At 39.1% G+C, this 26128-nt stretch overlaps 1 protein-coding gene across 1 annotated transcript; it reads left to right on the top strand.

The window, feature by feature from the left end:
• The first annotated feature begins 1811 nt into the window (after positions 1–1811).
• On the top strand, positions 1812–24382 carry LOC120735456 (MAGUK p55 subfamily member 4-like). Its single transcript, XM_040034855.1, has 21 exons — positions 1812–2007; positions 3462–3519; positions 4809–4930; positions 5019–5096; positions 5739–5822; positions 6985–7116; positions 10986–11067; positions 11442–11527; positions 11838–11909; positions 12163–12359; positions 12665–12723; positions 13063–13080; positions 13876–13917; positions 14033–14053; positions 19433–19471; positions 19765–19932; positions 20474–20554; positions 22021–22114; positions 22294–22402; positions 22529–22660; positions 22789–24382. Exons 2-21 carry the CDS (start codon positions 3498–3500, stop codon positions 22972–22974), a joined length of 1824 nt encoding a protein of 607 aa, XP_039890789.1. The 5' UTR covers positions 1812–2007; positions 3462–3497; the 3' UTR covers positions 22975–24382.
• Positions 24383–26128: the final 1746 nt, after the last annotated feature.

Raw genomic sequence — 26128 nt, forward strand, 5'->3', positions numbered from 1 at the left:
AGTACATTTTCAGGAAATAACAAAAGTAATATTTTTGTCCACTATAAAAATATTGTGGAGATTCACAAGCATTCATGCAAAATGAAAATAATTATAAGGCAATGTAAATAAAACAGAATGCAATGATTTGCAAGTCTAATAACCCCATATTTTATTCAAAATAAGATACAGGCTTATTAGACCTCCCCCCCCCCAATTAACCCTATATTTTCATTGGGGGGCGGGGTGGGGCTATCCCAGCTGTCTTAAGGCAAGATGCAGTGCTAACAAATAGACACAGACAACCATTCACACCCACACCTAATTTTGAGTTTCCAATTAACCTAACCCCACTAACTGCATGTCTTGGGACTGTGGAAGGAAGCCGGAATACCCGGAGAGGACCCTCATAAACACGGGAAGAACATGCAAACTCCACACAGAATGACCCCGGCCTGATGTTGGAATTGAAGTCAGGAAATTCTAGGTGTGAGGCAACAGTGCTAACCAAAATTTCATGAAAAATATTAGCTCATTTTGAATTTGATGGCAGCAACAAGTCTCAAGGAATTTGGGACAGGGCCATATTCACTACTGTGTAGCATTCCCTTTCTATAAACATCTGAAAACAGAGTTTTCAAAACCATCAAAAGCAAGAAAACACATAAGTTAGCTACTAAACAATGGAGTAAGTTAAGAAGGTTAAATGATCAAACTTTTCACAGAGTAAGCGTAAACAGTCACACATCCACCTAACAGCATGCAACGCAAAAAGTTCCTCTGGTACGGGAATGCTTTTCTCCTTGGACTTAAGTACTCCGGCCTAATTGCTAAATAGAATCAGCTGTAAAGAAGGGCAGCGTCTAAGACTGGAAAGACAGCAAGACCACACCCACTGAGTCAAAATCACAGAGGCCCTTATATGGCCCTAATAATCTCCCTTTATCCTAGTCATGACACGAAATCTATATTCCTAATTTATCACTTAATTTATCACTTGATCACGTATTGTTATGTGAATTTTGCAAAGAACTGTAGCTGGTCAGTTATTGAGAAAGAATTGCTGGAAAAACATGGTACTACTTTTCCATGTTTTCTTGCATCTGTTTTTGTTATATGTCCCCTCTCTCTTTCTTTGTGTTTTTGTCTACCACTGATCCTTCAGAAAGCAGAATAATCCTGGAGGAGGTGACCCAGTGACCATTACCCTGCAATAACCCCCAACACACACATACACAAAGCAGACACAGGCTGGCCTCACCCAGATGTTGCAGTGGGATTTAATGCACCAGAAGTACTGTTATTCTTTGCTGCCACTCTGATTCTGGTTGGCTTGCTGACCTGCTGTTTGTATGTGCCAACAGTTATTGTGAGAATCAAGACCAATGTTCCGCTTATGAGGACATTAAAGATAAGGGATCATTTTGTTGATCTTCACATCGTGACAAACCTGCCGCTTGTCACGGCTCTGTCTTAGGCTTTGATTTGGAATTAAGGGAAGATTAAGATAAAGGGCAGGGTAATGCATTATGCCACAAAGGGTTCTCACAAAGACAGCTATATAAACATGTGTGATTATACTGTGTGTGTGGGGGGGGGCTAAAAGCAGTGAAGAGTTAAGAAGCTTTGTGATTTGATGACTTACTTAAAGTGAATGAGAGAGTGAGTTGATGAGGATGGCTGAAGAATACAACGAGAAAGCAGGAACTAGAATAAAAGTGGACATGGGAACACTGACAGGGTTAGCGATAAAAACTTCAAGCTGATAACGAAATGTTTTTTTAAAATATTGCAAAAATCAGCAAACAGGGAAGAGAGAAGGGGGAGCAGGAGACAGCGCAAGGGAGTGAGAGAGGGAGATTGGTGGTTGGTGGATTAAGTCGGGTCAGAGAGGATTAGTGTCAGTTCAGGTTTGGTAGTAAACTCACATTCATGTTGTTGCCGTTGACTGCTTCTGACACACTCGCCCTACTGGTTCCTTTCAACTGAGAAATCCCACACTGAACAATTGGACCACAGGAAGGGAATGTGAGTTTACCTTTTTTGACACTTCTGACTCTTGTAGTGCAATTGATTAAAAAAAATCAGACTAAGCATATACAGCCTTCCTGCTTGCTCTATGGGGCTTTACTTACAGCTGATGAGCAAATAAGCTGAGTGCTTATTTGCTCACTGTACTTTTTATATGCCTTTTTGGGTTTGCTTAGTAGCACAGCATTTGAAATACCAAGAACTTGAGGGATGAGGGATGAAGGATTTACGCACATACAGAATAATCACAAAGAAATACTAATAAATGCTGCCATCCACTATGGGACCCTCCTGGCGATAATGTAGACACAATAAAATATTGCATATTTTATATACAATAGCATAGCAACAAAGTTCTCCCTGGTGTATATAGGTCTGGATTCAATTTATTTTTTAAATGATAATATGTATCTTACATGATTGATAAGCAACACCAACAGAAATAGTCCAAAAGAAGTTCCGTGAAACTGTGTAACGAGTTTCACAGAACCCAAGGTTTCGTGACTAATGGAAGCTCTTCCCGGACAGTGTAAGTGGAAACGGAAGTTGAGCCGAGATAAGCAGCTGAAGAATAGCCGTAACCTGAAATTAGTCCACATTTAGTAACCTGCTGCTGTAACAGGAAGTTCTAAAGTAGGATAAGCTGCATTTAAAACATTCACTTCATTCATTGTTTCCCTCTCTGCTGTTCAAAGGAACATAATTTTTAAACATTGCTCTGCAATTTTGATCATTTGTTGTTCTTTTTTAAAAATAAATTTTAACATTAACATTTTATTTGTAAAATATTCATTTTATGTATTTATTCAAAGTAACCCCTAATAACGACCAAAACTACACAATAAAAATAAAAAATAAAAACAATCACAGCATGATTTAAGTTAGTTATTTGGACACCATTTGAGGTAGAATGTGTATTACAACATGGTATAAAGATACACCTATTTTCTACAGCCATAACATTTAATCATAATAGTAAGACTTTGCTATGATCTCTCAAAAGTTACAGACTCTTAACTTTGAAGTACAATTAACTTAAAAACTACTCATTTTATCCAGCTGCAGTCAAATTGTTCAGGGCATCAAGATCTGTTGTTGATCAATTTTGAATGAAAATCATGGTTATCAGCCATAACTTCCAAACTCTGAAGATTATATCCATACCAAGTAGTAATTTTGAGTGTTTTCATGCCTTGAAAACATGAAGATCAACCTGATATTCTGCCTAAGGTGAAATGCTTTTGGAATGAAAATGTAAATGTGTCATCTTTCTTTGTCTGTTGTAATAAAACAAGATGATAGTCACACAACATGAATTGAATTATGTTTAATAATGACATGGGTACTAACTAAAGATTGTTAAATTATCTAGATTTGTTTTATTTTTAATATGTAAAACATGAGGTTGTTACATAAATCTGTTTTTTATTTCTTTCTCCATATCTTTTCAGTGGAATAACCCTTTCATTCTCTTCTGAACAATTACCATGAAACAAGCAATGGAGGATGGTGAGAAGCACATACACGTATACAGACAAATTCAGTAGACTTGAATTCACCTGTCTCAGTCATGAGTAGGTGCTTACTTGAAAAGACTTATTATAAAAGAAGGGTCAGGGCTTCTCTATAATGTTAATCCTGTCTGGTTCTGTCGGCTTTTCACCTTCTGCTCAGGAGAAATGTGAACCCTCAAACATCTGCTGTGATATTAAAGGCAATTATATTAAAGACATTCATTGGAATCTGTCAGTCACAGTGTAATTAATCATGCAGTACCCCAGTTTTAATAATAATAGATTGGATTTATATAGCGCTTTTCTAGGCACCCAAAGCGCTTTACAATACCACTATTCATTCACTCTCACATTCATACACTGGTGGAGGCAAGCTACAGTTATAGCCACAGCTGCCCTGGGGCAGACTGACAGAAGCGAGGCTGCCATATCGCGCCATCGGTCCCTCTGGCTAACACCAGTAGGCAAGTAGGGTAAAGTGTCTTGCCCAAGGACACAACGACCAGGACAGAGAGCCCAGGGATTGAACCGGCGACCTTCCGGTTACAAATGCGATTCCCAACCCCCTGAGCCACGGTCGCCCTAATGCCCCAATTCTAACTATTTCTGACAATACCAAGTGAAAGATAAAGAGACAGTTAAGCAAACACTGGAACAATACAGTAATCAAACCAAATTTGGACAATATGAGAGCACTTTTATTTTTCAATTACTAAAAAACTTTCTCCACTGATATTATTGTACCAATGTGAAATAAAGTAATATGGAAATGTGGTTTTACTCTAAGCACTTGAACCACTTTTTAATGTCAACATTTCAGACAATGCAAATTTGTTCCCCAAGCTAACCAACTTGAATTAGCTACGGATCACTTCAGCATCTGTACTGGATAGCAGTATCTCCAGTTTGTTTAAGCAAATATTTGATTTGTACGATTATTTATCTTCTGTGCTGCCTTGACTACACTCTAAAGCCTCACTCTATCCGCCTTAGTGCAGCTGCCATACCATACTGTGATATATGTCAGCAGGCTCTCAATGAAGTGGTAGAAGGTCAGCAGCTGGTTGGAGTCCAGTTTGCACTTCCTGAACTGCTGCATAGGCATAAGTGCCATATGATTGTGTGTGTAATTTGATTAATTAGTTGCAAGTGCTTTGAGCACTCAGCTGTGTAGAAAGGTAGTGCATAACTACCAGTCCATTTACCAAGAATTCCCTGTGTCTTCCCTAATTCCCTATGTCATCATTTGTTTTTCTCTTTTTTAAATTATGCACATGTGTTCAGGTGTCAGTGTGGTACTGTCCAGTGTGGTGAAGGATGTTGACCAAGCTGTTAGCAGGAACATTAATGGTGCTCAGCTTTTGCATGAACTACTGAGTGCACCGTGGCTTTGTGCCCTGCTGAAGGTACATGATTCAAAGGTCCTGGCGTAAAAGACATACACCTACCATCTGTCTGCAAACTAAAAGTTATCATTTGGTGCTTTGTCTCCAGATTTATGAGTGCCTGTTAAAGTTCCAGAGACTGACACCAAGCCCCGTTTTGCCTTATGCTGCAGGACTCTCACATGAGGTGTGTATATATACAACACAACAAACAAGCAGCCATAGACGAAATATTTAGATCCCTAAATATCAGTCATTAGTGTTCTGTAAAATATCACCTTATCACAGCGGATTCAATTGGAATTTTAATCCTGCATCTTGCAAAAGGTAACAAAATTAAAACTAAGTAAGCCTGATAATGTAATCAATACAGAAAACAACCAGAACATGTCTGCTTTCTGTAAATAATACAAAGCACAACAGGAGACACCCTCTCTACATTTACATTTAGATTTAAACCTTTCCTTTTTGAAAAAGTTTTTAGAGGATGTGGATCAAGTGACCAGATGACTGTGATAAGTCATTTTAACCTCCTAGGACCTGGCGTCCACATATTAGGACATCACACTTTGGGTTATTTAGACCAAAATACTCAATTTTGCTCTACAAGGGCCTGATATCCACATTATGCTGCTACTGTTCTATCGAAACAGTAGGTGGTTAAAGTCATTAAAATTATGTCTGGATCTAAAGTTTCTTCTGGAAATATTTCCATAGAAATAAGTGTTTTTAGGTCTCTTGCTTTCCTTTTACATATGTCTGGTATTCTGTCTTGCCAGTATAATGTAATTTAACATCTAATTCAGGAATCTTCTTAATTTTTCATTAGGTCATAACTGCAATACTGACAGCTCAAAAGCCTTCAGCGCCAGCTAGAGAGTTGTGCAGCCTCCTGAGCTCACCTCATATCCAGGTACATACATACATGTATATATATATATATATATATTAGGGGTGCAACGATACACAAAATTCACGGTTCAGTTCGATACTTTGGTGTCACGGTTCGATATTTCTTGATACAAAAAAAATGTTCATGTATTTTTAATTTGTCATTTATTAAAATTATAAATATATATTTTAACTCAAAAGTACAGTTTTTAAATTTAATGTTACTGAAACAACAAAGTAATAAAAAAAATAATAAATCTATCTGATCGAGAAATCACTCATCTTTGGAAAAGAGAGTTTATTACAGAGAAATGGCTCTTTCCAAAATAAAAGCTATACTATCCGCTTCTTCTGGGCTATATTCTCAGCAGCATATTAAACATATCAGGTCCCCATAAGGAGAATCATGTGCTAACGGCTGTCTAAATGACTCGGGTAAAGTTTGTAGCATGCGTGCTTGTTGTTTTTGTCTGCTTCCACTTGTCTTTGCACTAGGATGATGTCGGTGTAAATGTGCAGTCATATTCGTTGTGTTCCTACTAGTGCTGTCAGCGTTAATCTCGTTGAAATGACGTTAACGCCACAACACGACAACGTGGGGCTGGACGACCAACACGTTAACGAGCTAACTGCGCTAACGCAGTAGTTCCCACCCATGTAATTGAACATTGCGTGGCACATCCGACATACTGTTTTACTTTTGTCCATGACTCGCTTACCTTCAGGGTCATACGTCACATGAAAACCAAAATAGTTCCAAACGCCAGATCTGAATGAGGGTGGGGGAGGTTAAATTTGCCATGTTGCGACGAGAGCTTAACTTGTGTCTCGCGAGCTTGCCCTGCGGTCAGTGAATCTGCGTTCGACTACTCCGCCTAGGCTGCACTGCTGAGCGCAGATCCACTGAGCGCTCAACACAGACAGCATCATCAGAAGAAAAGTTGATAAAATAAATTAAAAATTTTGTATTGTTCGATACATATGCGTACCGAACCGAAAGCACTGTATCGAACGGTTCAATATCGATACGAGTATTGTTGCACCCCTAATATATATATATATAGATTCATTTTATATATTCATTTTAGAATCCATGTTCATCATGGCATGCCTTTCTTAACTTATAACTTATATTTGAAGTTTCTGGTTACCCATTACTGATTATCTATCTCTCTGTATATCAGGCTCTCTTGTCATCTCATGACAGTGTTGCACAGTCAGACTATGAGCCTCTCTTACCCCCTCTGCCTGATGAAATACCAGAGGATGAGGAGGCAATGAGGATTGTGTGTCTTGTAAAGAACAACCAGCCTCTGGTAAGACATAAGCATTTTCCTCATAAATGTAAACTTTTGCTCAGAAATATAGTTTTGTTTGCAGTTCTTGAGTTTACACGAAGGACCTTATGTATATATTTCCTATGAGTATATATTCCTTTTTAAATTGTAAAAGGAGTAAAAGGAGTTAAAAATCCTGGTAGCTTTAGTGCAATCAGTCACCCATGTCAGGAATTCATAGCAGGCAGAGGTGTACATTTGTCTTTTCTCTTTTCAATTATAACTACTCAGAATAATTTGACCAAAAGGTCCTTTGAGAGTATGTGAATGAGTTGATGAATAAATCATTCAAGACCAGTGTTTCATCCAACAATAATTTTTTGATGACCTATTACTAGTATTTTTTTAACTGTCAGCTATAGAAACCTATAAATATACATAAATGTGTTTTTGTCATTTTTTGTCCTTGTTTTTTGTTTTAGATAAGCTAAGGTACCTTAGCTTTCTATTTACATGGCGTTATTAGTCTCAATATCTATGTTGTCCAAAACTCTCTGAAAGAAAAATGACAAAAAACATTGCTTATAAGCACAATCCAGAGAGTGATTACATTTTCAAACAAACCAAACAAATTAGTAATATATTCCTGGAAGATAGGGATGCAGAAATGATCACTTTTGTTAAACAGAATCTATGAAGTCAACAAGATGGCTTGTTGACTTCATAGATTCGATGACAAATCTGAAGGTAGCCTTGCAGGGTGCCCTCAGATTAGTCATAAAGTAGTTAAGTCTTAAATTGCTTAACTATAAATTACATTATGTTAACTTTAAAATGTTCTAATAAACCCTAAAAACTCAAAGTTTCTCATCTTTCATTCATTAAGAGTGGAGAAGAGTGTAGAAGGAGTGTAGGAGAAATTCACAGCCGCTGGAGCAGCCTGCACCGCTTTACATTGGAACGCCTCATCCCTGCAAGAAGAGCTCAGTCAGGGGAGGAGCTCAGAGTGCCCGAAAGTGAAGCAAAGCTTCCCCTTGTTCATAAAGACGGCAGGTCCCACCCCTTTCTCCCTTGCTATGAATCCACAGGAAGTTGCTATTTGTGTTCGCCAACTGTAAAACTTGGGAACAAAGGACTCAATCAGTCAGCTCCCTCTGTTTTGAACCCTGCTACCTGCACTGGTAAGAGGAGGAAGAACAGATGATGACAGTCCATACAATCACCAATCATCTGACCATTTTCATTTGATCATTCTTTGTCTGTATTTAAGCCATCAAATATAAAAAACAATGGCAACATATCATAGAAACGCAGGCCATCCATCAGTACCTTCACTAATCATAATCGAGGATTCATTCTTTCTTGTATCTAATCATTCTAGTATTTGGTACTTTCTGGGCAAATATTTTCATATGTCTAGCAATGGCAATGAAAGGCAACAACCACTTCATCTATCTTGGTGTTATTCCTCAGTGCAACCAAGTGTTCATTTCTTCATGAACCTGCCATCATCTGGCAGTCTATAAGTCTTTTGGCCTTTCCTGCCATTACATTTCTTTTCAGACATAGTTTGCTAATGTCTTTCTGTTCTCTTGAACTGCAAATTTATTTGGTGGTTCATTTTCAGAGGAACTCAAACCCAATGGGAAAGATGGTGCTTCAACCAGAGAGAGCAGTGATGACTACGCATACCCACCTCCTCCAATCCCAGCTTACAGTTTTAGCCTTCCCAACTCTCCTGTGTTGTACAAAAAAAATTCTACAGGAGGACAGTCAAAAAATATCCCCACACCTGGAAGGACCTCCTCTTGTCGTGGCATGAACCCTCTTAGATCTCGCACTGCTCCTTCTAGTCCTGCAGCTAGAAGGAGTACTCAGGAACAAGGGGTCAGCACTATCTCCAGAAGAGATGGTTGTCAAACCACTCAAACCAGACCTCATAACACACATCAGGAAGAGTCTTTAAATCATCCATTAATGTTCCACTACGCTACAGCTCCTCGTCACAATGAATGCCAGAACATATCAAAACGTAAACAAAATGCGCAGCAGCAGCAGCAATCAAGACACCATAATCAGCCTGCTGAACTCAAGAAACAGTGCAGTGTGGAAGAGCTTAGGTCCACTGTTCAGATGGTGGCCAGCAGTATTGAACACAATAGTCAGGATGTACGCCAACTTGGTGAGAGGATGGTGGCAGCATCAGAGATGATCACAGACAGCGTGGAAGAGAACGCCCAGGCACTTAACCTGCTTGCCGAGGTGGTGGACAAGCTTCAGGGGCTAATCGTAACCAAAAAACACCTCGAGTCATCTCCTCCACAGAGAAAGACACAACAATATCCACCCTCACCTCCTCCAAGGGTCTCCTCATTATCTCCAAAACTTGTCCGCAAATCTCCAATACCATACCCAGGCCCACTCTCACCATCCTCTTCCACTACTTTCTCCTCTTCTTCATCCACAAGTTCTTGTGCAGATGACTTTACAACATCTAGGAGTCCAACACAAATTAATGGTGGATCCAAAAGGATGGTGGCAGCTCCTCAGAGGGCAGGTAGGGGTGGTAATAATGGACAAGTGAGGTTCAACACTGGAACCATTTCAAGAGCTCCTCTGGAGGACCAACAAGACTGTAAGAGTACAGGCTGCTTAAAAACAAAGAAGAAGAAAAAGAAAGAGTAACTAGACTAAAAACAAACCTTTTCATCTCTTTCCAGCATTTGTATTGGAAAAACTGTGACAGTGACAAAAATACCTAATGTTTTAGTCTAAAAAGAAATATCAGCTACAACAACATATGGACTTTTTTTTTTTTTAATTTGAAGACTTTTTCGATTTTTCAAACAATCACTCAAAGGAACAAAAGCAAACAATATAAAGGTACAAAGCAATTTCTTTCTGTCTTATTTTCTTCATCTAGTCCAACTATTCTTAGAAAGTATGACAGCTTTCATTTTTTTCATCAGCTCTGATTTATTATTTTGGGTTCTTGACTATGATGGTCTGAATATATACATTGAGAAAAAAAGGAGGAAAGTGTTTAGGGTTAAATTTATTTTTAATAATATTTGCTATGGATTATTTTGTACATGTTGAACTGCATTCATCTTGACTTATTGTTTGTATATTTACGTGGTATCTATTGCACATCAAATACAGCAATAAAACCCTGTGGAAACACCTAAGAAGTTTTACATTATTCCACATATAGAAACATCAAAATTAATTTTCATGAGCACTGTTTTAGCGCCTGGTTGGAGCTTATGTAATTTGCATTTTTTAAAATAATTTATCATTTTCATTTCCCAAAACTATGGTAGAAAATTTGCAGGACTACTAAAGTTATCCTTAATTTTCATGAGCCCTTGCTACCAGTTTGCTTCTAGCAATGGCCTGTAGTGGACATAGTATTGTGTTGATAGTGTTTACCTTTAGAGTCCCCATGATATTTTGATGTAATGCAAAATGAGTTAATATCAAATGCCCAAGCATTAAAATATAAAGAAAAAAACCCTTTAGTTATCTATTTAACTTTGATCTACCACCAGCACTAAACTGTGTGGTTTTGAGTTGAATGTATTATGTTAGTGTGTATATTAATATTCCTCACAAAATGGCACAAAAATGGAAGGCCTTATAAAAAAAAGTAATAATAACTGGCGTACAAGAAGAGCTTTTACTTAATTTGCTGATTTTTTAATGAGGATCTCATGAAGAGAAAATGTGTTTAAACAAAGTATTTATTATTTACTTTTAAAATTGTGTACTTTTAAAAATTAATTTAGTCAAAATTTTCCATTTGCTAATCTTAGAAGACATTTTGCCTTTGCCTTAAGATCTCTTGTCACTATTTTTGCTTGCTTTTTACTTTGTTGTTAAATTTTGAACAACTCTCTATCTGTTAGGGTGCAACTATAAGAAAGGATGAGGCGACGGGAGATATCTCTATTGCCCGGGTGATTCATGGAGGATTGGCTGACCGCAGTGGTATACAAGTATTTTAAGTGTGTGTGTGTGTCTGTGTGTGTTACATGTTTAGACAGCTTTGTGAGGACAGAAAATTGACATGCCACTATACTTATACAGTCGCTTATAACAAAATGTCCGTTCGAGTTTGAAGGTGAATGTGGTTTTAGTGTCAGGGTTACAATTAGGTTATGGTTAGGTTTAGGCTGAGGGTTAAAGAAAGCAGTATGTCAATGAGATGTCCTCACTAAGATATGAAAATGTGTGCATGTGTGTGTGTGCACGCGCGTGTGTGTGTTGCATGTGCATTTTTGCTTATGTCTGTGTGTGAGAGATGAAAACATCACGCCTAGCAATAATATGTCTTAATAAATATGGGTTTTTGCCTGTATCAGGACTTCTACATCCTGGAGACCTATTAGTGGAGGTAAATGGAAACCCAGTGGTGGGCCTGGAACCAGAACAGGTCATCCATATACTGGTATGTTATCAGCATCTGCTAAAAATAAAAAAAACATTTTAAAAAGAAAATACTATTATCAATGCTATTGTATAAATTTTAGAAATACTAAAGGCAGTTTTTACCACCTCATTCAAAAGCCATTTAAAGTAAAAAAAAAAAAAAAGAAGAAGAAAAAAAAAAGAAAACGAAAATGTTAAACACAAGCTTTATAGTATTAATAATATGTATAAATGATAGTATGACAACATGCTTGGTGAAAGCGTGTACATTTGATTATTAAAAATAATTCTCACCATGTATACTTCTTGTGTATGACTTTCCCTGTCAGGCCAATTCCCAAGGCACTATCCTGTTTAAAATCATTCCAAATCCATCTCAGGCCATCCTCAGCCAGACACCAGTAAGAAACACACACTTTATCACTTTACCTCCAGTATCACTTTATTAAAAGCACATTTTGTTGACATTAAACTTATTTATGAGCAGGAAAATCCCTGTACAATTACTGACATGATTCACTGATTGTTATTTTCCAGGCTGGTGTTCCAGGTTTAAAAACATGATTTCCCTCAGTACATCTGTGAATGTTTCACTTTTTGATTAATTTATTTTTTAATCTGCAATAAAACAAAGTTTATCTGTCTGTCTTCCAGGTATGTATGAGGGCAATGGTAGACTACTGCCCTCTGCAGGATTTTTCCATCCCATGTCCAGATGCAGGAATGGCATTCAGCAGAGGAGACCTTCTTCAGGTGGTTGACCAGTCAGATGGACAGTGGTGGCAGGCCAGGAAACTGCCATGTGCTACATCCTGCGCTGGTCTGATTCCCTCGGCCAGCATGCTGAAGAGGTGAGACGCACTCACATACTGTGAAGATGTGACGAACTTACAGGCCGCAGCCAGAGGAAGCGGTTAGTTTACAGATCTGACATTATGAGAGTAAGAAAACATTTATAACATAATTCTAAGTAACTTTAAAGGGCTACATCACTTTTATTCTGCACATTTAACTGATGGCAAAGCCTTAACACTGTTAGGTAAAGTTAGCTTATAATAATGTCAGAAAGAATATATCTTTGCAGTTTGGCTCCATGATTTTAGCTGAAGACTCTAATACATTGGTTGCATTTAACAATTTATTTCTCTTTCTACAGTAAACAGAGGGAACAATGGTGGTGTCAGCCTTTACAGGTTCATACCTGCATCAGACCACGTGAGGAATCATGGTTGTTATTATTAAACGTGTGCTTATTTAATGGTTTATATATTATATGTACATTTATTGCAGAGTTGTTTGTAACTTGGATATTTCTCAGTAATGCCTAAAGTTTTACAAACCAGTGTGATTATATGAAGCACTTTTAATGTATTTTTTAGTCTTTAAAATATTTGAAAGATAAGTCAGTCACTACAAAAATAATGTTATTTTAAGTCGGTGTGTGCATAAAAGTTTTTTTTTCTCACCTGTGTGTAAATCTCTACCTGCTGTGACATAAAATGAGCAATGCTTTTAACGGCTGTTTATTTTTTCTGTTAACCCTGCTGCTCTTAGTGACCCTGACTGCTAACGGTGGGTGTGACATGTGAAACATCATCCATGATAGTCATTTAATGTCGTAGTTTAGTTCATTTTATTTTTCTGAGTGTGCTTGTTTGTTAGCTTGTTTTGATGACACCTTTTTTTTTTATTATTCAGCTTTTTTATTACTGTTATCTGCACTAACCTGTCAGTTAATTCCTAACACAGAGAGGTGTCGCTTAGGCTAATAATAAACCACCAATAACAAAAACAAGAAACCACAGAAGACTTTTTTTTTAAATCATTGAATAAAACTATAGTAATTGAGGTCTCTGAGACTATTAACAGAAACAATAATCTATACTACTGGTATACAATATCTCCCAAACATCACTTGTTCGTCATGTTAGGGAATATCTTGTAGTCAAAACCAGCTATCCATGCATGCATACTTATCCAGAGTCAATCACAGCTTTCATAGGATGAGAATTCTATGAGAAATCTATCCACAGGTCACCAATCTACCAAAGAGAGAAATACAACCATTCGCACACATGAATCACCAATTGAACTACAGTGTTAATTAAGCTGCTTCTGCAGCTGCTTATTTCATCTTCTCAGAGATCTCAAAGGTAGAAACAAGAGCTAAGATCATGCCAGGCTGCTCCTTTCACAGTAACTGAAGTGTGTTATGTTGTGTTACAGTCTGTCACATTAACACTTTCAACCAAACATAGTTTTTGTGCCTTTCAGCCATACAGTATGTTGTCTTTGTTGGTGTATTTAAACCCAGCTACATGTATATGAAAATAAGCTTTAACTAACTTTTCTGTTATTTTGTTCCAGAGGAAAATCCTGCAAATTCTGATGAGAAACATGCAATAACAGGTGAACATAATAAATACATATTCATATATATTTTAAATATTTAGTTTTTATATACGAAAGCTATGCATTATTCAACAACCCATTGAATGTCACTATTTTTATTTATTTTTTTCAGATCTGGTGGAAATAAATTTTGGTAGGTAAGTCTGTCCAGTGATGAATGTGTAAAAAGTGCAACCTTTTGATTGCATGACACTCATTGCTGTTCCTTTCTATTTCTTAGTGGGGGTTTTTCTCATATTTATGTCTATTGAGTTTCTCATCAATACTTCAGAGTGACAGACAACCAAACAACAAATTCTTTACACATGAATAAAAAAATTTTTTCACAAATTATCATAAAAACAATGATGCAGAAAACTGTTGTGCCTCATGTGAACAGTGCTAGTTGAAAAGATAAATTATTTAAAACAAACAAACAAAAAAATATATGTATTATATTAAAAAAAAATCCCCACTCGCCCCTGTGGGCAGTCAATCCTTCAAGCTCGGGTCCTCTACCAGAGGCCTGGGAGCTTGAGGGTCCTGCGCAGTATCTTAGCTGTTCCTAGGACTGCGCTCTTCTGGACAGAGATCTCCGCTGTTGTTCCCGGGATCTGCTGGAGCCACTCGCATAGCTTGGGAGTCACCGCACCTAGTGCTCCGATTACCACTGGGACCACCGTCACCTTCACCCTCCACATCTTTTCGAGCTCTTCTCTGAGCCCTTGGTATTTCTCGAGCTTCTCGTGTTCCTTCTTTCTGATGTTGCTGCCATTCGGAACCGCTACATCGATCACTACGGCCATCTTCTCATGTTTGTCTACCACCACTACATCTGTATCTGGAAGTCCCACAGGATCTTAGCTCGGTCATTCTCCATCACCCTTGGGGGCATCTCCCATTTTGACCCCAGGACTTCCAGGTTATACTCGGCACAGATGTTCCTGTACACTATGCCGGCCACTTGGTTATGGTGTTCCATGTATGCCTTGCCTGCTAGCATCTTACACCCTGCTGTTATGTGCTGGATTGTCTCTGGAGCATCTTTACACAGCCTGCACCTGGGGTCTTGCCTGGTGTGATAGACCCCAGCCTCAATGGATCTTGTGCTTAGTGCTTGTTCCTGTGCTGCCATGATTAGTGCCTCTGTGCTGTCTTTCAGTCCAGCTTTGTCCAGCCACTGGTAGGATTTCTGGATATCAGCCACCTTCTCTACCTGCCGGTGGTACATACCGTGCAGGGGCCTGTCCTTCCATGATGGTTCCTCGCCTTCCTCCACTTTCTTGGGTTTCTGCTGCCTGAGGTATTCATTGAGCACGCTGTCAGTTAGGGCCATCTTCGTGATGTATTCTTGGATGTTCGTTGTCTCATCCTGGACTGTGGTGCTGACACTCACCAGTCCCCGGTCCCCTTCCTTCCGCTTAGCGTACAGCCTCAGGGTGCTGGACTTGGGGTGAAACCCTCCATGCATGGTAAGGAGCTTTCTTGTCTTGATGTTAGTGGCTTCTATCTCCACCTTTGGCCAACTTATTATGCCAGCAGGGTACCTGATCACGGGCAGGGCGTAGGTGTTGATAGCCCGGATCTTGTTCTTACCATTCAGCTGATTCCTCAGGACTTGCCTGACCCTCTGCATGTACTTGGTGGTTGCAGCTTTCCTAGCGGCCTCTTCATGGTTCCCATTCACCTGTGGGATCCCCAGGTACTTGTAACTGTCCTCTATGTCTGCAATGTTGCCTTCTGGTAGTTTGATCCCCTCCATTCTGACTACCTTCCCTCTCTTTGTTACCATTCGACTACACTTCTCCAGTCCGAACGACATTCCGATGTCATTGCTGTATATCCTGGTGGTGTGGATCAGTGAATCAATGTCTCGTTCACTCTTGGCATACAGCTTGATGTCATCCATGTACAGGAGGTGGCTGACAACTGCTCCATTCCGTAGTCAGTATCCGTAGCCAGTCTTGTCATTTATCTCACTGAGGGGGTTAAGGCCTATGCAGAACAGCAGTGGGGACAGAGCATCTCCTTGGTAGATCCCGCACTTGATGGTGACTTGTGCTATGGGCTTGAGGTTGGCCTCCAGTGTTGTCCGCCACATCCCCATTGAGTTCCTGATGAAGGCTCTCAGGGTCCGGTTAATCTTATATAGTTCTAGGCATTCCAGGATCCAGGTGTGGGGCATTGAGTCATAGGCCTTCTTGTAATCAATCCAGGCAGGACAGGTTGGTCAGTCTGGTCCTGCAGTCTCGGCTGACTGCTTGGTCTGCCAGTAGCTGTTGTTTTGTGCCTCTGGTATTCTTGTCCATCCCTTTCTGTGCCCCGCTTATGTGTTGACCCATATGCCTGTTCATCTTAGCCACTATGATACCTGACAGGAGCTTCGACATGGTGCTGAGGCAGGTTATTGGTCGGTAGTTGGAGGGGATCGGTGCCTTCTGGGGGTCCTTGAGGATCAGGACTGTCCAGCCTTCGGTTAGCCATTCCGGGTGTCTCTCGTCAACTAGCAGCTGGTTCATTTGTGCTGCCAGGCGCTTGTGGAGTGCAGTCAGCTTCTTCAGCCAGTAGGCGTGAACCATGTCAGGGCCTGTTGCTGTCCAACTCTTAATACTGGAGACCCTTTCTTGGATATCTGCCACGGTGATGGTTACTGGACCCTGTTCGGGGAGGTCGCTGTGGTCTGCCTTCAGATCCACTAGCCACTGAGCATTGCCGTTATGGGTTGCGTCCTTCTTCTATATGCTCTTCCAGTATTGCTCCGTCTCCAGACTTGGTGGTGCTGTTCTCTTATTGTTCCCTTGCCACTGAGAGTACACCTTTGCTGGTTCTGTGGAGAAGAGAGATGGACCGATCCGATATTACGTATCTGTATCAGTCCGATACTGACCTAAATTACTGGATCGGATATCGGAGAGAAATAAAAAATGTAATCCGATCCATTAAATATCAGAAAAGCACCTCACAAAACTTGCAACATGGCGTAACTCGGCTCATAACCGTAGCATGTCGGAGCAGTGTGCTCACGTGATAGAGCGGCTATGTGTATTTGTAGCCTCGCTACAAAACCAGAATTTCATCTCCGATGAAGTGATCCCAGAGAGAAGTAAAGCAAGTGTGTAAGTTCATCTCTGAATGTTTATAAAGCATTCCACCGTTAAGCTTAACAACTGATATATGGAGCGACTGCCTTTTAATGAATAATTATCTGAATCTTACACCCAAAGTTGTAATCTTGTGTAAAATATATAGAAGTCCATTACTGTATATAGTAACTGTTAAGTCTAATATACCCTAGTAAGCTATACTACCTTTTCCTTTGGGAAGATACCATTTGTGCAGTATGCAATTCTGTAGAATACAGATGTTGAATTTATTTAATTATTCTTGAAAAATAATTTATTTCTGTGCATTTTTTTTCCACACTGCATCAAATTAAAGTTGATTACGTCGATTAAGCATCATGAGGTGGAGGGTGGGGGGTGGTTCCCTATTTTTTTTGCTGGGAGTTTGTAACCCTATTAGTTAGGTTGCTTAATATTTCTGCTGAGTACTCTTTAAAATACCAGAATAGGGAGGATGGAGTAGGTTTAAGTTTATTAGATTGATCAGTATTGCTGAACTATGAAATATTTTGTTGTATTTTTTACATACAGGTATAACACAATAGCTTTAGTGTTGTTGTTTATTTAAACTTGAGTATGAACTTATACAAAATGCAGCAAGATATTAAAAAAACAGTTTTATTGATTAAAAAACACACTATATCGGATTCATATCGGTATCGGCAGATATCAAAATTTATGATATCGGTATCGGACATAAAAAAGTGGTATCGTGCCATCTCTAGTGGAGAACAGCTGGTTTATTCTCCTGCCTTCTATCTCTCTGGTGTACCTCCTCAAGTGGCTGGCCAAGGCTGTGAGTCTTTGCTTGGCAGTTTCCAAGGCCTCCGGTATGGACAGTTTCCTGTACTTCTTAGGCACCTTCCTCATTGCGCCTTTCTGCATCTCCGATAGTTGGCTAACCTCCCTCCGTGCTACCTTGATCTTAGCCTCTAGCCTCCTTCTCCATGGAGGGTACTGCCCCTTGTGGCTGTTCAACTTGTAGCCAAGCATCTCGCTGATCACTGCTGCCGTATTGTAGATCAGCTTGTTAGTGTCGGTAATCGTGGCTGTAGGTATCGTTCGTAGTGCTGCATTAACATCATCTAGCAGACCTTCTGAGGGTACTTCACGTAATCTTGGTAACCGGCTATGGGGGGTCCAGGTTTCAAGCTTGGCCATGATCCTATCTTTCAGGTCAGTTCATCTCACACTCAACGATCCTTCTCCTATCGCACTTGGGGCATGGTACCCAATCTCGGGTGGCCCCCCTGACCTGGCGTCCTGGCTCCCCCTTGCCGTAGCATTTATGTTGTACCTCATCAATCTCTAGCTGTGAGAGCAGTCCCTTCTTTCGAATGTTGGAACACTGAGCTACTAGTTGTTTCGCCGTCATTGTGGATGTTGGGTATCGAAGAATCCATAGGTCCCTCATCCTATTCATCTAACCCCTTCCGCCAGGGTTACTTGCGTAGTAGCATTCCAACAACGCCTTGTTTTTGTCTCTTGCCCACCGATGCCTTCTTGTTCCAGTAGCCCACTTCTCGTCAGGGTGCCCTGGTTCCTCAACACCTGACGCGGACCTTGTTGAACTTGTACTACTGGAACTTGTTGAGGACGCGGCCAGGAATCCCGTCCGGACCAGTAGCTTTGCGTGCGTTCACCTTCCTAAAGCACTTCTGCACATCCTCCTCAGACATAGTGTGCGCGCTGACGTCATCCGCAGTGCGCACACTGTCCGGTCTCATGGTGTTCGCTGTGTCGAATCTAGCGCAGAATACGTTTAGATCCTCACACAGAGACGCCGTGGTCTGCGGTGTGCTGGTTTTCCCTCTAAAGTCTGCGATTGTGTTTAGTCCCTGCCACATACTCCGAGGGTTGTCAAACTGTTGCTCCACCCTGTCCCTGTACTCATGTTTGGCTGCTTTGATCGTCTTCCGGAGTTGGTAATGTGCATGTTTGTAGTCCGATGTGTTCGCGGAGGCAAAAGCGGTGCTCCGTGCCGCGCGAACATCTCCAGGGTTTTTGATTTGGGAAGGATTTAACTGTTCTGGATGGGACGACATCTTCCACGCATTTCCTGATGAATCCGCAGACTGAATCTGTGTACTCATCAATATCATTAGCAGCCACGTGAAACATTTCCCAGTCCGCATGATCAAAACAGTCCCACAGCGTAGACTCTTTTTGTATATGTACTTGTTTATTCCGAGTCATAATTCGAAAAAATTATTTTAATGAAAATTTTAAATGGCAGTAATTTAGGTGCATTTTTAATATGACCATGAAAATTAAGGTCAGGCTTACAAACAAAAAATAAAATGTAGTAAATACATATAAAAATAAATGCTTACTTGTTTCTGTACTTAATAAAAAGAAGAAATGTACTGCCTGGTGATAAATCTAGGAGTTTGAATGTTTCTTTCCTTCAGATGAAGCTGAATCTGATGTTACTGATGGAATCTACCTGGGTAAGACATATATGCTATTCAGATAATTAGGTAGTATTTAAATAGTCATTAAGTGGGTAGCACTGATAATAAAATCTATACTGAAGGATGGATTTAATAAGACAAGTTATTATTTAATAATAGTTTCCTACAATCTAATGAAATCATATCTATAGAAAATATATATTATCAATAATAAATCATTTTACTGCTGTCTCTAAACTTTGGTAACGTTCACCTTATAAGGAGAAGTGTGTGTGAGAAGTGTGTCAAGTTTATTAAGCGAAACTAAAAGTGCTCTTTAACCTCACCAGCTGGTTTCCGTCGAAGTTTCCGTGTCTGGAAGAGGACTTCCTACAGGAAGCGACGACAGTCGTGCACCACCTGCTCCCCCAACACCAATGCTTTGTCCACACCCTATGAGGAAGTGGTGTTGTACCAGCGCCCTCCTCAGGAGAACCACCGCCTCATCATCCTCGTTGGTGAGATGAATAGCTGCATTAATAACACATGAATGCTTCCATTAGAAATCAATCACTGCCTCCCAGTTGACCCTGAAATTATGGAATGTCGGTAAAATGTTTCAAATAGACCTGCCACCTCATGTCAAAAGACCACTGCAGCACAAAATTGCTGAACAGAATACAGATTAACAAAATCTGAGATTATCAATTGATCTTGAGACCCTCTGTAATAGAAGCCTCTCTGTATGCTTAGATTTTTCACTGGTTTCTTGAACACTGAATTGCTGGCAGAACTACAGTAGTCCTTTGAATTAAGTACTTATCTAATTATAATACATACAATAAATAATGCTTTACTTTATGTACTGTTCAACACACTGGTCTCATCCTTGTATCAGGAGAATGTTTGAAATCATTTCACTTCTACTGTTAACAGCACCTGCTGTTTTCTCCTTGTTTGAAAAGGTTTATTCTCCAGCATTCTTGTCCGTCTCTGTATGTATATCTTTGGAAGTCTGAAGGAGATTCCTACCAGTCCATTATTTGTTCTTCTGCACAGGTGCTTCAGGAGTTGGAGTAAATGAACTTAGGAAGAGACTCATCAAACTGAATCCTTCGACATTCCAGGGACCAGTGCCTCGTATGTGCCTTTTACTTAACACGTGTGAGGTTTTCCTACAGAAATCAAATGAACCTGTTCTTCTCATTTTAAATGACAATAAAAAGAGGGCTATACATTTAAAAAAAAAAAGAAATATATGTTTTTGTTTTGTTTGTTTTTAAACATCTGGAATATTATCATGGACTGTGTGTGAAGATGGTTGTGAGATTTGAAGTCACCTGTTGGTTTGCAGTTGAGCCCAGTTTGGTATAATTACTTATGAGAAGTGTCCTGTGACTTCCAGATAAGAAGCATGACTTACTGGCTTTTACACTCTTGAAAAAAAAATATTTAGCTCAATAGCGGAGGAGGTAGTAAAGTCATGAAAGTGATTTTACCTGCTTTACATAATTATTAGGGGTGCAACCTTACACAAAATTCACGGTTCGGTTCGATACTTTGGTGTCACGGTTCGATATTTTTTCGATACAAAAAAAATGTTCATGCTTTTTTAATTTGTCATTTATTAAAATTATAAATATATATTTTAACTCAAACGTACAGTTTTTAAATTTAATGTTACTGAAACAACAAAGGGATAAAATAATAAATCTATCTGATCGAGAAATCACTCATCTTTGGAAAAGAGAGTTTATTACAGAGGAATGGCTCTTTCCAAAATAAAAGCTATACTATACGCTTCTTCTGGGCTATATTCTCAGCAGCATATTAAACATATCAGGTCCCCATAAGGAGAAGCACGTGCTAACGGCTGTCTAAATGACTCGGGTAAAGTTTGTAGCATGCGTGCTTGTTGTTTTTGTCTGCTTCCACTTGTCTTTGCACTAGGATGATGTCGGCATAAATGTGCAGTCATATTCATTTTGTTCCCACTAGTGCTGTCAGCGTTAATCTGAAATAACGTTAACGTCACAACACGCCAAATCTCCGTTAACGAGCTACCGCGGATCGCCCCGTGCGTGGGGCTGGACGGCGTCAACACGTTAACAAGCAAACTGCACTAACGCAGTAGTTCCCACCCATGTAATTGAGCATTGCGTGACACATCCAACATACTGTTTTACTTTTGTCCATGACGCGCTTACCTTCAGGGTCATACTTCACATGAAAACCAAAATAGTTCCAAATGCCAGATCTGAATGAGGGTGGGGGAGGTTAAATTTGCCATGTTGTAACAAGAGCTTAACTTCTGTCTTGCTAGCTTGCGCTGCGCTCAGTGGATCTGCGCTCGACAGTGCAGCCTAGGCGGAGTAGTCGAACGCAGATCCACTGAGCTCTCAACACAGACAGCATCGTCAGAAGAAAAGTTGATAAAATAAATTAAATAATTTTGTATTGTTCGATACATATGCGTACCGAACCGAAAGCACTGTATCGAACGGTTCAATGTCGATACGAGTATCGTTGCACCCCTAATAATTATACTGCTGTTTTCACTGTGACTAATTATTAATATAAACATTCTGATTGGTCTGTTCTTCTAGACACCACTCGCTCAATCAGAGCAGGAGAGCAGAACGGTAGAGAGTACCACTTTGTTACCAAAGAACTGTTTGAGTACATGGTCTGCAACCACAGGCAAGATTTTATTCCTTTACTATAAATTTTGCTAATGTTCTTGGTGTTGATTGTCATGACTTTTGGGGCTTTTTGTTCAAATTTTAGGGAATTATATAAGTTTATTATTTATTTAACTATAATTGTATGCTGTTTTTGCACGTGTGGATGTATGAATGTGTGTGTGTACATGTGTTCAGATTTTTGGAATATGGGGAGAGTAAAGGTCAGCTGTATGGAATTAGCACTGATGCCATTGATGAGGTGCTAAAACGAGGGCGGATGTGTATCATTGACGCCGAGCCCCATGTGAGTTTCATGTAACACAGATTCACTTATTTCATGTATTCTGAACAGTCTCTAAGTTTTCTGTGAAGCTTTTTGTTTGCATATGATTGAAAAAGCTTTGGTGTTAATATAGTATTTTATTTCCAGAGCATCCAGCTGTTGCGAACAAGGAAATTTAAACCCTATGTAATTTTCATCAAACCACCCAGCCCAGACAGACTCAGGGAAACTCGGAGAAATGCTCGAATCATCGCCAATTATGCCAACAGAGTTTTCTCAGTAAGAGCATAAAAAAAAAAAAAGTGTCTGTGTGTGTGAGTGAGAGAACAGCTGCTTATGAAAAAGAAAAGCAAAAGAATGAATGTTATTTAAAACTGACAATAATAATAATAATAATGTCGTTTTAGGAGGAAGACTTTGCAGAGCTTGAAGAGACATCAAAGCCGATTGAAGCAAAGTACAAGCAGTTTTTTGACAGCGTCCTGGTGAACGATGACCTACAGGACGCTTGCATAGAGCTCTGTTCCATCATTCAGCAGGCACAGGATGAACCACAGTGGATACCTGTAAGCTGGGGAAGAGCAGAGGATTAGCACAGGGGAAGAATAAAATACTAAAGAGATACGAAATGACAATGTGAAAGTGAAATAAGAAGAAACAGGCAGAAATAAATATTTAAAGACACGGTGAAATCCTCAGAGCAGAACATAAGGATAATACATTTATAAGGGATGAACAGATAATCAGTCATATGATTATGATGTGACACTATCCATGATGTCATATCTTTGCAATTTGGGAACAAAACTCTTTATTTGTATCCAGTGGTTGGTAACCCTAGCAACAGTTTGTTGTTTCATGTTACATGCTGTTACATAGTGTTGAACACTACACTTTAATTATATTCCATATAATCACTCCCACTTTTGATGCTGTTTTTTTTCAGTGACAGCTGTTCAATGTATTTACTTTCAGTCTTTGCCTCTCTGTGCTGTAGTGATATCTTATTGGTATGTTATTGGTATGTTGTGGTTTAGAGGCTAAGTAGGCTGCATTTTTAATTTGAAATGTATGTCATATGGAATGTAATTAAGTACAGTTACTGTCATATAAAGGTACTTGCACTTTACTTGAGCATTTCCAAATTGGTCACCTTTGTGCTTTTGCTCCACAACATTTCAAAGATATACACCACAACATTCACTTAAAGTCTTTGGTATTTGTGTTAATATAATATTCAGATTTTACATATCAAACAAGTCAGTTAAAAGTTTAAAGTGTTACCAGCAGGAGCAGCTACAGCAGTTAAATGATATCTGAACATTAATTCAGCAGTAGTTACATATTCTTATCCTGTAGGCAAATTCAGTATCTTGTTGGCTTTTTTGTAAAAAATAATGGTGACCACCAGTGCTACCACTCAGCCTCTTGGTAGACACAACTATGGTATCAATTTCAAACTCCTACGCCGCCTTGTTCTCAAGTTATCGCATTCACAAACTTAGGTGTCTATGCTGCCTGCCTGCCCAGCAGCATGACTGAGAATGTCGAAAAGACAAAATTGCCACTTCTTCAGCTCAATAATAAGAAATAAAGAATATCTAAGACAACAAAAGGAATACACAATGAGAATATCTCAAAGATACATTCATGTGAAGATAAGTGATATACATCCATATTACACAGTACCCAGTATGTGCTGGTAGTAGTATCCACACAAACTCCACTAATTCAGCAGTCTGTCATGTTTCACTGACTGGTACAAAAACATAGCAGAACGATTACACTCTTGTGTAACAGTTGCCAAGGAATCCTTTTCATCAAATTCTAATGATTTAAAGGTGTAATGCAGTTAGTAAAATGGCATTCATTTGTGATTAGCCTTTTCCTTCTTGAATAAATATAAAACAAGACCTTGAGAAAAATATTTTGCTTGACTGATTTTATTTGTAGCTCTTTGGTCAAGAAAATAACTTCCTTTTGCTATGAATGTAGAACGTCTTATTAACACAGTACATATGTTTCATCACAGCAATTGTATTTTAATGGCATTGCATTTACATGTATATGATACAATAAAGTAATTAAAACCAAAATGTTACAAATAATAGTAATAGTGAAAAAAAATTGTTGTACTGTCATGTAAGTTGCACACTGCTGTTACATTAACATCAAACTGGTCCTATTCCTTCACCTAAAAGTTACCAAAACTTAAAATTAAATCAACGGGGAACTAACTGCTTTTGATCTTCACATTGTGTTAAAACATCTTTGCAGACAGTTAAGATGTTTAATTACCTGACCTTCATAGAAGCAAAATATAAAGTATTCACTGTACCTGTATGATGGACGTGACTGAAACTGATAGCTTACATTTCTCCTGTGATGTTTTGCATAACGTCCAGGTTTTTCCACTTTGGAAAATTTGCAGCACAAGGGGATAACACATCTTTTTGTCCAGTGTGTTAACTGTTTTCGAGAAGCTTTTATTATTTGCCATGTTTAAACAACAGAACAACCCAGGTTGTTCATTGTTGGTCTTAAAGGCACAGTTTTATCATTGTTTAAATATCTATCAGAGAGGTCCTTTTCTGTTACTATTGGACAATACTCCACTTCCTTTGCCCCAATTTGTTGTGGCGTGCCTCAGGGGTCTGTTTTGGGTCCAACTCTGTTCTTGTCACAGTCTGGCGAGGGCAGACTGTATGAATTGATGAGAAGGACCCAAAACGCAGACCCCAAGGAACAGGGAACAAAACTTGAATGTTAACAAAAAGCAAGCCGTTTAGTGAGGCTGGTAAAAGGTACAAACAAAAGGCAAGGCAAACTGAAGAAAAATTAACACAAACCTAAACTGGGAAATCTAAACAGCACCCTAAAGAACTCAAACATATCATCCAAATAAACTAAAACTCAAAACGCTGGGTCAGACCCAGGAAAGTGACACTTCTCCTTATACATGCTGCCTTTGGGATTTATTTTTAGGAAATGCAACATCCCCTTTCACTGTTATGCTGATGCCCCCCAAATTTACTTCCCCTTCAAACTGGGTGTTTCTGTTCCACTGTAATGTTAAAGACTGGTTAGCACAAAATTTTCTCATCCTAAATGTAAATGAGACTGAAGTTATTGTTTTTGGAAGTCATTCAACTTCTGATAAGTTAACTGTTACCCTCAGTTCACTTGCTTGTCATCATTCTCACACTGTAAGAAATCTTGGGAGTGTTTTTAGATAGCTTTTATTAATTAGAGAGGCAAGTGTCCACAGTTCAAACCAGTTTTTATCTGTTATGTGAAGCTTTATCTCCCTCCAAAAGACCTAGAAACACTTATTCATGCCTTCATCACCTCTAGACTGGACTACTGCAATTCTCTCTATTTTGGTCTTCACCACTCATGTCTTGCAGTTAGTCCAAAATACTGCTCATCATTTAACAGATGTTAGAATGTATGAATGTATCACTCCAGTTTCAGCAAATTTACACTGGCTCCCTGTCAAATACCATATTACTTTTAAGATTTTTTTTTTTTACTTAACTTTTAAAGTTTTAAATAATATGGCACCCAGCTATTTAAGCAAACTCCTCAACATTTATAACCCCAAAAGAGCACTGAGAGCTCTTAATATAACCGAGGTCTCGATTGAATCCTATTCAGTCTTTTAAATTGCGTCTTAAAACTCCCCTTTTTTCCATTTTAAACCTCTTATAGTCCCACACGTTGGAAATTTTGTAGTCCTCTGCATTT

The sequence above is a fragment of the Simochromis diagramma genome, unplaced genomic scaffold, assembly GCF_900408965.1.
Source record: "Simochromis diagramma unplaced genomic scaffold, fSimDia1.1 OVJJ01000091.1, whole genome shotgun sequence".
In the NCBI taxonomy this organism is placed as follows: Eukaryota; Metazoa; Chordata; class Actinopteri; order Cichliformes; family Cichlidae; genus Simochromis; species Simochromis diagramma.